This window comes from Saccopteryx leptura, chromosome 2 (genome assembly GCF_036850995.1).
Source record: "Saccopteryx leptura isolate mSacLep1 chromosome 2, mSacLep1_pri_phased_curated, whole genome shotgun sequence".
NCBI lineage: Eukaryota > Metazoa > Chordata > Mammalia > Chiroptera > Emballonuridae > Saccopteryx > Saccopteryx leptura.
Genome location: NC_089504.1, coordinates 364,159,178 through 364,174,401, shown reverse-complemented (window position 1 = coordinate 364,174,401; position 15,224 = coordinate 364,159,178). Strand labels below are relative to the sequence as shown.

General features: G+C 54.1%; 2 protein-coding genes and 1 non-coding gene across 4 annotated transcripts in view; 2 read left to right on the top strand and 1 right to left on the bottom strand.

Moving 5' to 3' along the window:
- Positions 1-2,816, top strand: part of PIGL (phosphatidylinositol glycan anchor biosynthesis class L) — a 52,611-nt gene extending 49,795 nt beyond the window's left edge. Inside the window, exon 8 of the transcript XR_010748956.1 lies at positions 2,565-2,816. The gene's annotated coding sequence lies outside the window, so the exon portion shown is untranslated. The remainder of the gene's footprint in view (positions 1-2,564) is intronic.
- Positions 800-15,224, bottom strand: CENPV (centromere protein V). Of its 2 annotated transcripts, none has more exons than XM_066364960.1 (5): positions 14,558-15,224; positions 13,443-13,541; positions 11,587-11,696; positions 2,831-2,945; positions 800-1,375 (listed from the first exon to the last, which is right to left on the bottom strand). In XM_066364960.1, exons 1-5 carry the CDS (start codon positions 14,926-14,928, stop codon positions 1,324-1,326), a joined length of 747 nt encoding a protein of 248 aa, XP_066221057.1. In that variant the 5' UTR covers positions 14,929-15,224; the 3' UTR covers positions 800-1,323. The 2 variants fall into 2 exon arrangements, with proteins under 2 accessions (XP_066221057.1, XP_066221055.1); XM_066364958.1 differs by having other exon boundaries at positions 810-1,375; positions 11,627-11,696; positions 14,558-15,216.
- On the top strand, positions 2,168-2,243 carry TRNAP-AGG (transfer RNA proline (anticodon AGG)). Its single transcript has one exon. It is a non-coding gene; the product is annotated as a tRNA-Pro (tRNA).

Here is a 15,224-nt window from a genome sequence, read left to right as displayed (position 1 = left end):
GATGCTTCCAGCTCCTCCCCCCCTTTCTCTCTCTCTGTCTCTCTCTCTCTCTGTCTCTCTCTCTCTCTCTCTCTCTCTCCCTGTCCTATCTAAAATGAATAAATTTTAAAAAAATTAAAAATATATATATATAAAAAATTAAAAAAGGAATACAGACTCACATGTGTGGTCTAATGGGTACAAGGGCTTAAAAAAAGTGTTGCAGAAACGAGTTCTGGAAATCGGCTGTGCCACGATGGGCATGTACTTAGCACCACCAAACTGTACGCTCAAAAACTGGTTAAGGCGGTAACTTTTATGTTACGTGTATTTTACCACAGCTTAAAAAAAAATGAGAAGCAGATTAACCTTAAGATGCAAATCATACCCTCCCCACGCCCCAAGCCTTCCACGACTGGCCCTCTCCCCCTCCTGAGCTCCCAGAGCCTGTTACCTCCACAGCTCACGTGGCCTGTGGTAACCCACGTCCTTACATTTCTAGTATCTGCTCACCTGCCTTTTCTCCCCCTCCCAACTTGATGCATCTTTGTGTGTGTGTGTGTGTGTGTGTGTGTGTGTGTGTGTGTGTGTGTGTGTGTGTCACAGAGAGACAGACAGATAGGGACAGACAGGAAGGGAGAGAGATGAGAGAAATCAATTCTTCGTTGTGGTTCCTTAGTTGTTCATTGATTGCTTTCTCATATGTGCCTTAACCGGGGGCTCCAGCACACCGAGTGACCCCTTGCTCTAGCCAGCAACCTTGGCTCAAGCCAGTGACCATGGGGTCAATGATCCTGCGCTCAAGCCAGCAACCTCAAGGTTTCAAACCTGGGTCCTCTGCGTCTCAATCTGACGCTCTATCCACTGCGCCACCTCCTGGTCAGGCTGGCTGACGCATCTTAACGGTGCTCAGTCAATATCTGCTATTAATCAATGGCCTCAGAAACAAAATTGAAGTTCCAAGAAAATGACAAATCATAGTAACTGCTTTGATATTAAAATATTTATTTTTCTAAAAGATCACACAAAAGTTGGGAAGAGGAAGGAAGATGTCAACTAGCCTACATCAAAATCTGGGCTGGGAAACAACAGAGAGCTCCCTAAAGAGACTGGAGGCTGGAGCAAAGCACGGAGGTCAGGCGGTGGGCGGCCGATAGCGCCGGCCGCCCGGGTCAGCCCCGCTCATGAGCACCGCGCCACCCCGGTGTGGGGGCCCTGCAAGACCACGGCCCCATGGGTCCTCCTGATCGGGAGGAAGAGCCAGCGGGAGCTCACTCTTTAGACATGTTCTTGATGGTCTGGTGCTCCTTCATGGCCTTCTCCCAGTCGCTGCCGTTGAACTCCTCAATGACCATGCTCCGCACGGTGCCCTCGTCCAGGCAGTGGGGGGCGATGCCTGGGGGGAGAAGGGGCACAGACGGGGTGCCCAGCGTGAGTGAGCCCAGTGCTGCACCGGCTCACGGACACACGCACAGCGGCCAGCATCGCGGCTGGGTGTGCGAGGCGGCCAGCATCGCGGCCGGGTATGCGAGGCTCTCCGAGGGACACACCGGGCTGGCCTCAGCCTCCTGGCCGATGTCCCCCATCTCAGACGGGTGTCAGGTTTCCCAGGCCAGGGACGGCCAAGGCTGGACGGCCGCCCCCACCACGATGAGAGCAAAACGAGGGGAAGGGCTCGGCCTAGGGCCACCTCTGACCGGCGGTCTGAGGGATTCACAGGCCTCTCCGGGGCTCAGGCAGGTCACCTGTGAGCACTAAGCGCCTCCCCACCTGCACGAGGCTTTATGCTGTCCACAGGCTTTGCCTGCGCCTCGCAGGCCCACAAGGGACAGAGGGGCTGCTGACGAGACGGGGCAGGAAGGGGCAGGGTGACGTCACATTCCACCCCCCAGCACGAGACACAGGACAGCCCGGCACAGCACTGGGCTGCCTGCCTGCCGGGAGTGAGACCCCCCAGGATCGCCCTCAACGCCCCTCTGCGTCCCTTCACCCTGCAGCGGGCGTCACTGCAAAAACCGTCTCAGGCTGTTCTCTCTCTGCAGATCCGAGGGGACCCCAAGAGGGACTCGGGTAGGGGGCTTCCTCCTCTCTGCGTTCTGAACCAAAACAATTTGCCTGGTATTATCAATGCCCCTTGTTATTGCCTCCTCTATCCCTTCAAGCACTGTTGCTAAAACTCCCCCCAGTGGCCCTGGCCGGGTGGCTCAGTGGTAGAGTGTCTGCCCAGGGTGCGGAAGTCCCGGGTTCGATTCCCGGCCAGGGCACACAGGAGAAGCGCCCATCTGCTTCTCCACCCCTCCCCCTCTCCTTCCTCTCTGTCTCTTTCTTCCCCTCCCGCAGCCAAGGCTCCACTGGAGCAAAGTTGGCCCAGGCACTGAGGATGGCTCCATGGCCTCCGCCTCAAGTGCTAGAATGGCTCCAGTTGCAATGGAGCAACGTCCCTTATGGACAGAGCATCACCCCCTAGTGGGCTTGCCGGGTGAATTCTGGTCGAGTGCATGCGGGAGTCTGACTGCCTCCCCACTTCTCACTTCAGAAAAATACAAAAAAATAATAACTAAATAGAGACTTCCCCCTTCCCACAGGCCCGCCCGCTGTCCTGGACTCTCGCCACCCCTCCATGTCCACCTCAGGGACGCACGGCAGTGGCGGCACCAGCGGTGAGAACCAGGGATGACCGGAGCCGGTCTCACCTCCCACCGTCTGGAAGGGGTGCCGCTGGCCGAAGAGCCCCGTTCACAGGAAACGAGCCCACAGAAGAGTCTCGCCACGCCCCACCACGCGGGAGGCCAGCCCCACGAGCTGGTGCCCGCCTTTCCCGGCAGCATGCCCCCGCAGGCGGGGCACTCACCGAAGCCGCTGGGGTTGGAGCGGGGCGTGTAGAAGCTCTGCACGCCGCACATCTTGCAGAAGGTGTGCTGCGCTTTGTGCGTGTTGAACGTGTAGGTGGTTATGCTGTTGGCTCCCTAGGGGAAAACAGACCAACGGGTCGGTGTCTCGTTTACAGAGAGTTTTTTTGTCACTAAAATATATATATATGTATCTTTTAAAAGGCTCACTGGGGCCTGACCTGTGGTGGCGCAGTGGATAAAGCATTGACCTGGAATGCTGAGGTTGCCAGTTCAAAACCCTGAGCTTGCACGGTCAAGGCACATATGGGAGTTGAAGCTTCCTGCTCCTCCCCCCCTTCTGTCTCTCCCTCCCCCCCCCCCTCAATCTCTCTCCTCTAAAATGAATAAATAAATAATTTTAAAAAAAGTTCTTTAAAAAAAAAAAAGACACAAAAGGCTCCCTGGGTTGGGAAGCACTTGTGTAAGGCTGTGCTTGGGACGATGAGGACATACCCAATCAGCCAGGGCAGGGACGAGGCTTCTCTGGGACGGGGACCCGTCTACACTGCCAGGAGATACATCAGTGCAGACGGGTCCCGTCCTAGAGAAGTGACGTTCCAGCCTTCTTTTGGGTCCACTGCGCACAGAGCAGCTCCGTCCCACACTGTCCCTGTCCCGCCGACGACGTCAGGGAGTGAAAGTGTCTGCTTCCTGGGACCTCGGTGGGCAGGCAGCTCACGCTGGGGACTGGCTCTCCTTGTCCCCGAAAGGCATGGCGAACAGTCTTAGGAAAACAGCTGACTGCATCTGAATTCATCCACAAAGGACAAATTAAGAAAACAATATTTGCCTGACCAGGCGGCGGTGCAGTGGATAGAATGTTGGACTGGGACGCAGAGGGCCCAGGTTTGAAACCCCGAGGTCACCAGCTTGAGCCCAAAGTCACTGGCTTGAGCAAGGGGTCACTCGCTCTGCTGTGTCAAGGCACTATGAGAAAGAACCAATGAACAACTAAGGTATCACAATGAAAAACTAATAATTAATGCTTCTCATCTGTCTCCATTCATGTCTGTCTGTCCCTATCTATCCCTCTCTCTGACTCTCTCTGTTTCTGTCACACACACACACAGAAAAAGAAAACAATACTTGCCAGATATCCTAGACAAAGGGCCAATTTCCTAAATGGATACTAACAAGGGGCAAAGAGCTAAACAAACAGTGAAAAGAGCAAACAAATAGCTCTTTAACCCACAAAACGATGTTTCCACTCGCGAAATGCAATGAGGTATTTTCCACCTTCAGGTGGGCAAAAAAAGCAAAACCTTGTTTAACACAGTCTCAGCCAGTACACAGAAAAACACGCACTCCTGTATCTGTCATGCGGACACAAACAGGTAACAACTGACACCTGACAGTATCTTACATGAACACACCCTTTAATACAACAGCTCCACTTCTACACATTTATCCCAAAATTAAAGCTCCAGCCTGACCAGCGGTGGCCAGCGGATCAAGGGTCAGCCTGAAACCAGGCAAAGCTCCGGGTCCCTAAGCACGGGCTTGTCACTGTGGGGTCCCTGGCTCTGAGCGCGGGCTTGTCACTGTGGGGTCCCCGGCTCTGAGCGCGGGCTTGTCACTGTGGGGTCCCCGGCTCTGAGCGCGGGCTTCTCACTGTGGGGTCCCCGGCTCTGGGCGCGGGCTTGTCACTGTGGGGTCCCTGGGCGCGGGCCTGACCCTGTCACTGTGGGGTCCCTGGGCGCGGGCCTGACCCTGTCACTGTGGGGTCCCTGAGCACGGGCCTGTCACTGTGGGGTCCCTGGTTCTGAGCGCGGGCCTGTCACCGTGGGGTCCCTGGCTCTGAGCGTGGGCCTGTCACCGTGGGGTCCCTGGTTCTGAGAGCGGGCTTGTCACCGTGGGGTCGCTGGCCCTGGGCGCGGGCTTGTCACCGTGGGGTCCCTGGCTCTGGGCGCGGGCTTGTCACCGTGGGGTCCCTGGCTCTGGGCGCGGGCTTGTCACCGTGGGGTCCCTGGTTCTGGGCGCGGGCTTGTCACCGTGGGGTCCCTGGCTCTGAGCGCGGGCTTGTCACCGTGGGGCCCCTGGCTCTGGGCGCGGGCTTGTCACCGTGGGGTCCCTGGCTCTGGGCGCGGGCTTGTCACCGTGGGGCCCCTGGCTCTGGGCGCGGGCTTGTCACCGTGGGGCCCCTGGCTCTGGGCGCGGGCTTGTCACCGTGGGGTCCCTGGCTCTGGGCGCGGGCTTGTCACCGTGGGGCCCCTGGCTCTGGGCGCGGGTTTGTCACCGTGGGGTCCCTGGCCCTCGGCGCGGGCTTGTCACTGTGGGGTCCCTGGCCCTGGGCGCGGGCTTGTCACTGTGGGATCCCCGGCCCTGGGCGCGGGCTTGTCACTGTGGGGTCCCTGGCTCTGAGCGCGGGCTTGTCACTGTGGGATCCCTGGCTCTGGGCGCGGGCTTGTCACTGTGGGGTCCCTGGCTCTGGGCGCGGGCTTGTCACTGTGGGGTCCCTGGCTCTGAGCGCGGGCTTGTCACTGTGGGGTCCCTGGCTCTGAGCGCGGGCTTGTCACTGTGGGGTCCCTGGCTCTGAGCATGGGCTTGTCACTGTGGGGTCCCTGGCTCTGAGCGTGGGCTTGTCACTGTGGGGCCACTGGCTGGAGCAGGGGACTCATCCATATGATCCCAAATCTCGCCAGCTTGAGCCCAAGGTCACTGGCATGAAAAGCCCAAGGTTGCTCCCTTGAGCAAGGGGCCCTGACACGGCCCCCATCAGGGCACACAGGAGAAGCTCAGAGCACAACTGAAGTGAGCAACTACAGGTTGATGCTTCTCCCCCTCTTCCTCCCTTCATGTCTCTCTCTCTCTCTCTCTCTCTCTCTCTCTCTCTCTTTCAAGAAAAAAAAAAGCTCCATATGTGTCCAGTGACACATGTATAGAGATATAGCACTGTTCGTAAATTTCAAAGACTGAAAAACTGAAACTGTCCATCAACAGAAGACTGGGTAAAGCAATGAGGGACACTCGTAGAATGGGATCACCTGCAGCTTTTGAAAAGAACCAGGCAGTTCTGCTTACAAGTTCGACTACAGAACCAGCCTCCAAGAGGACTAGGTTAAGTGAAAAAGCAAAGCCTAAAAACCGTGCAGCGTAGTGCCCTCTCCGTGTTTTTGATAAAGAAGACACACACCTGTGTGTGCGCGCGTGAGCGTGTCAAGGGGCCAGCAGGCCGTCACACTTTCCCTCAGAGCTTCCTGCCGCCAATAAGGACAGAGAGTAGCAGCATAGGACAGCTGCCAAGTGGTCCCAAACCAGCCAGAGCCATCTGACCACACGCTTTGCCCCAGGACGTGACCGAGAGGAACTGGGAGCTGCCTCACACCTACTTATACCTCCTGCAGTACGTAGGAGAGGCCACCCAGCGACATTCAGGTCCTCATTCCCTCACCAACCTGACCACAGCCCTGCTCCCCGCAGAAACGCACAGCCTGTCCTCGTCAAACTGCCGTGTTCTCAACCTGTCTGGTCATTTCTTCTGTCTTCATGCCTGCTCAGAAATCACCAGTGACCACCATGTGACAGATCTAATGGTCACTTCTCTCTTTTTTTGTAATTGATTGATTTTACAGAGAGAAAGGGAGGGAGGGAGAGAGACCAGCTAGGGCCTGATGGCCACTCCTCTTGACCACTGGGTCCTTAACTTGTCCTTCTTCACCTGACCTCTCAGTACTCCCCCTTCCTTTTTGAAACATTTGTCTCTGAGGACACCACACTCCTGTTTTTTCCCTCCTTCCCTCTCGGGCCGCTATCCATGCTGGTGAGCCCCAGGGCTGTCCTCTGCTCTCTCCCTTCACTGGCTACACCCTCTACCCAGCTGACCACGCCCGGTCTCAGACCTCTAACCACCACCAATAAGCCAACTGCCAAGTTGGTAGCTCCAGCTCTGACCTCTCTCACAAGTCCAGACTTTATATCCACCTGCGACTTCCTGTCCCTATACGAATGTCCAAAACACATCCTCCATCGAACTTTCCCAGAAAAGAGCCCTGATCCCAGCACTCTCACCAGCTTCTCCCCCAGGACTGGCATCTCCAGCCACCTAGTTGCTTAGCAACAACACTGTGGATGTAACTCTGACTCCTCCCTCTTCCTTGTCTTCACACCCAATCCTTTACAGCAGTGGTCCCCAACCCCCGGACGGCGGACCGGTACCAGTCCGTGGGCCATTTGGTACTGGTCCGCAGAGAAAGAATAAATAACTTACATTATTTCCGTTTTATTTAAGTCTGAACGATGTTTTATTTTTTAAAAATGACCAGATTCCCTCTGTTACATCCGTCTAAGACTCACTCGTGACGCTTGTCTCGGTCACATGATACATTTATCCGTCCCGCCCTAAAGGCCGGTCCGTGAAAACATTTTCTGACATTAAACCAGTCTGTGGCCCAAAAAAGGTTGGGGAGCACTGCTTTACAGAGTTCTGTTGGCCCTTTCTCTAAAACAGTGGCTCTCTTGGCCCTGGCCGGTTGGTTCAGTAGATAGTGTAGGTCCAGCATGTGGACATCCTGGGTTTGATTCCCAGTCAGGACACACACAAGAAGTAACCATCTGCTTCTCCACCCCTCTCTCCCCCATCTCTCTCTCTCTTTCTCTCTCTCTCTCTCTCTCTCTCTCTCCCCTTTCCTCTCCTCTCCTCCTGCAGCCATGGCTTGACTGGAGCAAGTTGGCCCTGGGCGCTAAGGACGGCTCCATGGCCTCCGTCTAAAGTTGCTAAGAGCTTGGTTGCTGAGCAATGGAGCAACACCCAGATGGACAGAGAATCACCCCCAAGTGGGTTTGCCCAGTGGATCCTGGTCGGGGCACATGTGGGAGTCGCTGTCTGCCTCCCCTCCTCTCATTGAATTTAATAAAAAAAAGAGAGAGGGAGAAAGAAATACAAACAAATAAGCAGAAACTTGCTTCTTCAACAGGCTGGAGCCAAAAAAGAGAATGGAGCTCCAAGCACACACACACACACACACACACACACACACACCAAAAAAAAAAAAAAAAAAAAGCAAAGCATTGAGATGAGAAGCAATTAACCAATTAACAACTAAAGTGACCCAAGATGCTTCTCATCTCTCTCCCTTCCTGTCTGTCTCTCTCTCTCTCTCTCACACTAATAATAAAAAATACACTGAGAAACAGGCCTAAGAATGAGAAATAAAGGGAAAAAATATATCAATTCTAAGACCCAAGTGCCCAAGGCTGCACCTGGCGGTGTCTTTGGAAACCACCGTCACGTGTGCTCAGGATGAAGGTGGAGTGGCCACAGCCTCCAGCAGGCACCTGAGGAGCGCACACCAGCAGTCTCCGGGGCTTCTGGGAAAGACGAGACGGGGGGCGCTGCCCACCTGTCCCTCCTCCCCCACTGCTCCCACGGAGGATCACGGGGCCAACAAAGAAGAGGAGGGATCCTGGCCCGACATATCTGGGACTACGTGTCTCCTGACCCGGGAAAGACCAGGACTCACGAGGTCGCTCAAGTCCTTCTTGCGAGACACGTGCTGAGGCCACTCAATTGTCAAACCTGTGATGCCAGGAGCTGGTCAGACATGACAAAAGATGGTACTTGGAGACCCTCACAATCTAGCCGAGGAGACAGGACGGTCCATGACACCAAAGCACAGAGAGATCTGAGACTAGAACAGGGACAAGGACAAGCAAGGATGGAATGACAGCCCCTCCTCACATGTGCAACAGAGTACCACAAGCCCTCCCAGGAAGAGTGTCGCTTGACCACTGATCTTATTTCTGAGAACTAATAAAGACAATTTCTTTTTATTTATTTATTTTTTTATTGAGAGGAGGGAGGCAAAGAGACAAACTCCTGCATGTGCCCCAACTGGGATCTACCCAGCAAGCCCACTAGGGGGCGATGCTCTGCCCATCTGGGGCATTGCTCCGTTGCTCAGCAACCAAGCTCTTCTTAGCAACTTGAGGGGAGGCCATGGAGCCACTCTCAGTGCCCAACTCACTCAAACCAATCAAACCATGTTGTGGGAGAGAAAGAGAGAGAGAGAGAGAGAGAAGGGGAAGGGTGGAGAAGCAGATGGTCGCTTCTCCTGTGTGCCCTGACTGAAAATTGAACCCAGGGTATCTACACACTGGGCAGACACGCTACCACTGAACCAACCAGCCAGGGAAGAAATAATTTCTAAACCATCAAAGATTTACACAAAGGAGGTTCACCAGAGCATTGCTTAACATTGAAAAAACTGCATTCAACCTCAAAGTTCAAATGCAGGAAACTGCTTATGGTGGATTCATACAACAAAATATGATGCAAATACAGGAACGACAGGATAACTGCAGTAGGAAATGGTGTGGGAGAGGAAAAGCCTGGACCACGCAGGAAAAACTTTTCACCATATATACACACTTTAAAAAAATTTTGTGGCCCTGGCTGGTTTGCTCAGTCGTAGAGCGTCAGCCTGGCGTGCAGAAGTCCCGGGTTCGATTCCTGGCCAGGACACACAGGAGAGGCGCCCATCTGCTTCTCCACCCCTCCCCCTCTCCTTCCTCTCTGTCTCTCTCTTCCCCTCCCGCAGCCTAAGCTCCACTGGAGCAAAAGTTGGCCCGGGCGCTGGGGATGGCTCCTTGGCCTCTGCCTCAGGCGCTAGAATGGCTCTGGTTGCAACAGAGCGATGCCCCGGAGGGGCAGAGCATCGCCCCCTGGTGGGCGTGCCAGGTGGATCCCGGTCGGGCGCATGCGGGAGTCTGTCTGACTGCCTCCCCATTTCCAGCTTCAGAAAAAAAAAAAAAATTATTTTCTTGAGAGAGAAACATTGATTTGTTGTTCTACTTTTTCTTTTAAATTTTATTCCTTGATATTAAAGAGAGGGGAGAGAGAGAGAAAGAGAGGGAGAGAGAGGGAAAGAAGGATGGGGGGAGGAACATGAAGCATCAACTCACAGTAGTTGTTTCTGGTATACGTGCCCTGACCAGGCAAGTCCGGGGCCTTGAACCAGCGACCTCAGCATTCTGTGTTGATGCTCTATCCACTGTGCCACCACAGGTCAGGCTGTTCTTCCACTTATTTATGTGTTCATTGGTTGATTCTTGTATGTGCCCTGTCTGGGAATGGAACCCGCAACCTCGGCACAGGAGGATGATGCTCTAACCCAGCCAGGGCTATATGTACTCATCTGCCTTTCTTTTTTTTCTTTTTGGTGACAGAGAGAGAAACAGATAGGGACAGAAAGACAGGAAGGTAGAGATGAGAAGCATCAATTCTTCATTGCATCACCTTAGTTGTTCACTGATTGCTTTCTCGTATGTGCCTTGACCGGGGGGCTACAGCAGACCGAGTGACCCCTTGCTCAAGCCAGTGACCTTGGGGTTTCAAACCTAGGTCCTCTGCATCCCACTCCAATGCTCTATCTGCTGCACCAGTGGTAGTCAACCTGGTCCCTACCGCCCACTAGTGGGTGTTCCAGCTTTCATGGTGGGCAGTAGCGGAGCAACCAAGTATAAATAAAAAGATAGATTTAACTATAGTAAGTTGTTTTATAAAGATTTATTCTGCCAAACTTAGCGAAAATCTGACATAAAGTACTTAAAAGCATTATTATCTGCTTTAACTTGCTGTCACTCTGCTTTATAAATTTTATAAAGTAAAGTTACTTCCCTACTTTATAAATCACCATGACTGTGGAACCAGTGGGCAGTTAGAAAATTTTACTACTAACAGAGATACAAAAGTGGGCGGTAGGTATAAAAAGGTTGACTACCGCTATACTGCACCATCGCCTGGGCCAGGCATGCCAAAGTCGATTATAAAACAGAGCCTGACCTGTGATGGGCGCAGTGGATAAAGTGTCAACCTGGAAACGCTGAGGTTGCCAGTTCAAAACCCTGGGCTTGCCTGGTCAAGGCACATATGGGAGTTGATGCTTTCTGCTCCTCCCCCCTTCTCTCTCACTCTCTCTCTCTCTTCCCTCTCTATAATGAATAAATAAAAATAAATAAATTAAAAAACAACCCAGAAAGGCAAAATCTACTTCGATCAAAAACATATAATATATTTAGATATATACATATTTATCTGTGTAGAAGATAATACACAAGGACACACACCAAAATATTAACAGTGGTTGCCTCTGGTTGACAGGATTTGGGTCATCTAATTTACTTACACCTATTTATTCAGTAATATCAAATAAGCATCCAAAAGAAACAGAAAAACATAACACAACCTTTAAAAAATAAAGAAGAGGCCCTGGCCGGTTGGCTCAATGGTAGAGCGTCGGCCTGGCGTGCGGAAGTCCCGGGTTCGATTTCCGGCCAGGGCACACAGGAGAAGCGCCCATCTGCTTCTCGACCCCTCCCCCTCTCCTTCCTCTCTGTCTCTCTCTTCCCCTCCTGCAGCCAAGGCTCCATTGGAGCAAAGTTGGCCCGGGCACTGAGGATGGCTCCATGGCCTCTGCCTCAGGCGCTAGAATGGCTCTGATTGTGGCAGAGCAACGCCCCAGATGGGCAGAGCATCGTCCCCTGGTGGGCGTGCCGGGTGGATCCCGGTCGGGCACATGCAGGAGTCTGTCTGACTGCCTCCTCGTTTCCACCTTCAGAAAAGAAGGAAGGAAGAAAGGGAGGAAGGGAGGGAGGGAGGGAGGGAGGGAGGAAGGAAGGAGAGCCCTTAGGCGACCAGGGAAATTAAAGCCCCAGAGAGGCCCTGCTGTGTTCTCTGTCCCCTTGCAGAGACAGGGGTATGCTGTAAGGAGGGACTCACCAGTGGGCTCTGCATCTTCAACCCTGCTCTTAGCACTAACCTTCAGGAGCTTGAAGCGAGAAGCAGGAACAATGAAGTGTCTGTTCTGCTTCTTCTTGCAAACACTGCAGCTACAGACAAACAGAGCAAGTCTCAGGTCGTGAACAGCCATCTGCACCCTCTGAGTGCCCACGGGGCCCAACCTGACATGATTTCAGACTGGCTGACCCCAGAAGTGAAACCCTTTCCAGGACAACTCAGGACGGGGTGTTCAGGAAGACCGACTGGCCCACCTGGGGTCTCCGCCTGCAGGTCTCACAACCAACAGGAAAGCCAGGACCTAGAGACCCGCATTCCTGTGACCACCCTCAGTTCACTACAGTGAAGGGAACCGTCACATTCTAGAGACACCTGTGTCTGGCCCAGCTACAACTTTTTTTTTTTTTTGTAAACAATTTTTATTTATTGACTTCAGCAAGAGAGAGAGACAGGAACACCGAGATGCTCCGGTATGTGCCCTGACCGGGGATCGAACCGGCAACTTCTGTGCTTCAGGATGATGCTCTAACCAACCGAGCTGTCCAGCCAGGGCCAACTACAATCTTATACCTTGGGGATAGCTATACCAAAAGTGGATAAGGTAGGTTATACTTCCCTCTTTCCTCATCCACATATCACAGAAAGCCTAACTCCATGTAAAAGAGGTCCTCAGGATTACCACCTTTGGAATTAAATCCAAGCCCCCTCTTTTCAGTCTTCCTTTTAAAAAAATTCTAATTTAGTATAAATCCTCTACCTAGAGGACCCTCTAATCCTCTAGTATAATCCATGGCAACTCTTCAAACTGGACTCCACTGTTAGTAGCCTGGTCAGTACCCCATCTGAATAGTTCCATGAGATTTATTATTATTATTATTATTATTATTATTATTTGCAAGAGAGACAGAGAAAGGGACAGATAGGGACAGACAGACGGAGAGAGATGAGAAGCATCAGTTCTTTGTTGCGGCACCTTAGTTGTTCTAATTGCTCTCTCATATGCCTTGACTGGGGGACTACAGCAGACCGAGTAATCCCTTGCTCAAGCCAGTGACCTTCGGGCTCAAGCCAGGGACCATGGGGTCATGTCTATGATCACACGTTCAAGCCGGCAACCTCAGAGTTTTGAACCTGGGTCCTCTGCGTCCCAGGCCGATGCTCTATCCACTGTGCCACTGCCTGGTCAGGTTCTGTGATATTTTTCACATATAATTCAAGTATCACTGTAACCCTTGTTCAGTTACAATACTCGGGAAGGTACTAAAAAACAAGCCCTCCACAGATCCTGGCAGTGCCATCTGCCTTGTTTGAAAGAGCAGAGCAAGAGGGCCTGGGGCATGGAGAACTTCCAGGTGCTAGCACCCTCCACCTCCCCCTAAATCTGAACACTCTGTCCAAGGCATTTCATTCAGTGCCCAGACTGACCCACATCTCCAGCTACCACTCCCTCCACCCACCAGCAGAATTAGGCCTACGGGAGACTCTGCTAGGCACAAGCCAGTGGACCCTGCTCTGTGTCACCTGGGGCTGTGCTGTGGGAGTGAGCTCTGTCTCCCTTCCACACACACACACACACACACACACACACACACACACACACACACACACACACACCAGACTCGGTACACTTCAGACTCCATCTTTTACAAATGTGTTTCATTATTAAAAACTTCCAGCACATATACAACATGAGAAAAAGAACAGAACACACGCCCATGACTCAACTCCCAACAACTACCAGCTCTGTGTTGTCTGCGCTCCCCCCAGATGGGGTCTGAAGACACTGCGTTTTAGCTCATGAGTCCGTTTAAACCGACTTGAGAAGAGGACACACTCACTTGCAGTCAAAGATGTGCAAGTCTGCGGAGGCCCAGACTTCAAAGCGAACGGCTCCACAGTGGCAGCCTCCTGTGTGCTTCACCAGGCCCTGGTATTCGCTACGTAAAACGGAAAATCAGAAAGATAAGCATTTGAGTAGTCACGCGGGACCCTGCTGCACACACAGCTCATGCGCGCGCTCTCTCTCTGTCCTCCTGGTGAAAGATACAAGCAAGACAGACAGAACTCTTCGCTACAGCACCACCAGATGCCTCGCTCTGAAGAGGAACTGTGAATCTGATAAAAGAAATGCAGTGTGCAGATGATGATTTATTGACTTGTACACGTAAAACCTGAATGTTTTTTGCAAACCAATAAATTCAATTTTTAAAAAAGGGAAACGTTTAAGATCTAAAAATAGAAAATTTAAAGTTGTTAGAATAGGCTCCCAGGGAAGCTACTTAGAAACCTTAATTAAATAAAGGCCTCTATTTTTACATTAAATAAAAAAAAAAAAGACTCCCTCCATCTTAGGTACCCGCGCTGCGCTCCCGCACCCGCCCCTCTTTGTTTTGTGCGCGCCCTTCGGGATGCTCTCAGAAACCCCTCTCGGCCACCCCGCCCCTCACGGCGAGCGCCAGGAACAAACCCGGGACTTCGCATCCTAGTTGGTTCAAAACATATTAAGCTTTTCTCACTCCCCGAAACTTTCCCTCCACCCCACCTTCTCACCAAAAACACCTGCGTAAACATAAATAGCGACTTCAGGTGCGAATAATGTCACGAGATTTCGTTTCATCGGGAAAGATCCCGGGACCCTCTGTCCGCCCAGTCAAGCGACACAGCACACACCCAGCGCGACGGCTGTCCCACCCGGGAGAGAGACCCTTCGCGACCCCCCGCCCCCGCAGTGTCCGCGGGGGCGCGCTCAGCCTTTCCGGGAAGGAGCCGCCAGGCCAGGCCGCGCAGCCGCTAAGAGTTAGCCACGCGCCCCGTGCGACGCTCACCCGCGGACAGCGCGGCAGAGACGCGGGGCGAGACGCCCAGGCGGCCCCCAGCCCGCCAGCAGGCAGAGGCTCGCGGGGGCCGGGCGGCGGATGGGCCCTGCCCCGGATCCCCGCCCAGCGGCACTCACAAGGTGTCCAGCAGGAGCTTTGCGGCCCCCTCGAAGGTGAGCCTCTGCCGCTTCTGGAACGTCTCCCAGCGCTCCCGCTGGTCGCCCAGGTCCAGCGCGGCGACCGAGGACGTCGGAGTCACCGGGGTCGAGGGCGGCGGCGGCGGCTCCCCGGGGCCCGCCTCCTGTGCCCGCGCCGACTGCCTTGGCTGCTGCGGTGGCTGCTTGGCCGGTGGGCGCCTCGTCGCCGCCCGGCTCCTGTTCCCGGCCTGGCGCGCGGGTGTCCGCGCACGGGTAGTGTGGCCGGGAGCCCTGGAGGCAGGAGCCCGGGCGGCCCCAGGCCGCTTCTGCCCGCGTGGCTCGGAGGACGCGTTGCTCCTGGTCTGCCGCATGGCTCCCGCAGCCTGGTGCGCAGGCCAGGCCGCCCGCGCGTCCCCGCCGCCCTGCGCGCTCCCCACGCGCCAACCAGCCTGGGCGCCCAGGGGGCGCTGCGCCCTGGGCCCGGCACTGGCCCCGGCCCCGGCCCCGGCCCCAGCCGGCAGCGCCTGACCCCTCTCCGCCTCCGGGTCCGCACCTGCCGCGGGACCGCGCTTCGGGCCGCAGCCCCCGACACCCAAAACCCGTTTGCACCTGCAGAGGCGCTTCCGTCCCCGGCCCCTCTTAATCCAGAGGGCTTCTTGCTACCTTC

Bases quoted from the DNA above. Each gene is read 5' to 3' on its own strand.
- CENPV (XM_066364958.1), bottom strand. From the start codon at position 14,928: ATGCGGCAGACCAGGAGCAACGCGTCCTCCGAGCCACGCGGGCAGAAG. The intron at 13,542-14,557 runs GTGAGTGCCGCT...CGTTTTACGTAG, and splicing joins AAGCTCCTGCTGGACACCTT to CGAATACCAGGGCCTGGTGA. The intron at 11,697-13,442 runs GTGAGTGTGTCC...GTTTGTCTGTAG, and splicing joins TTGCACATCTTTGACTGCAA to CTGCAGTGTTTGCAAGAAGA.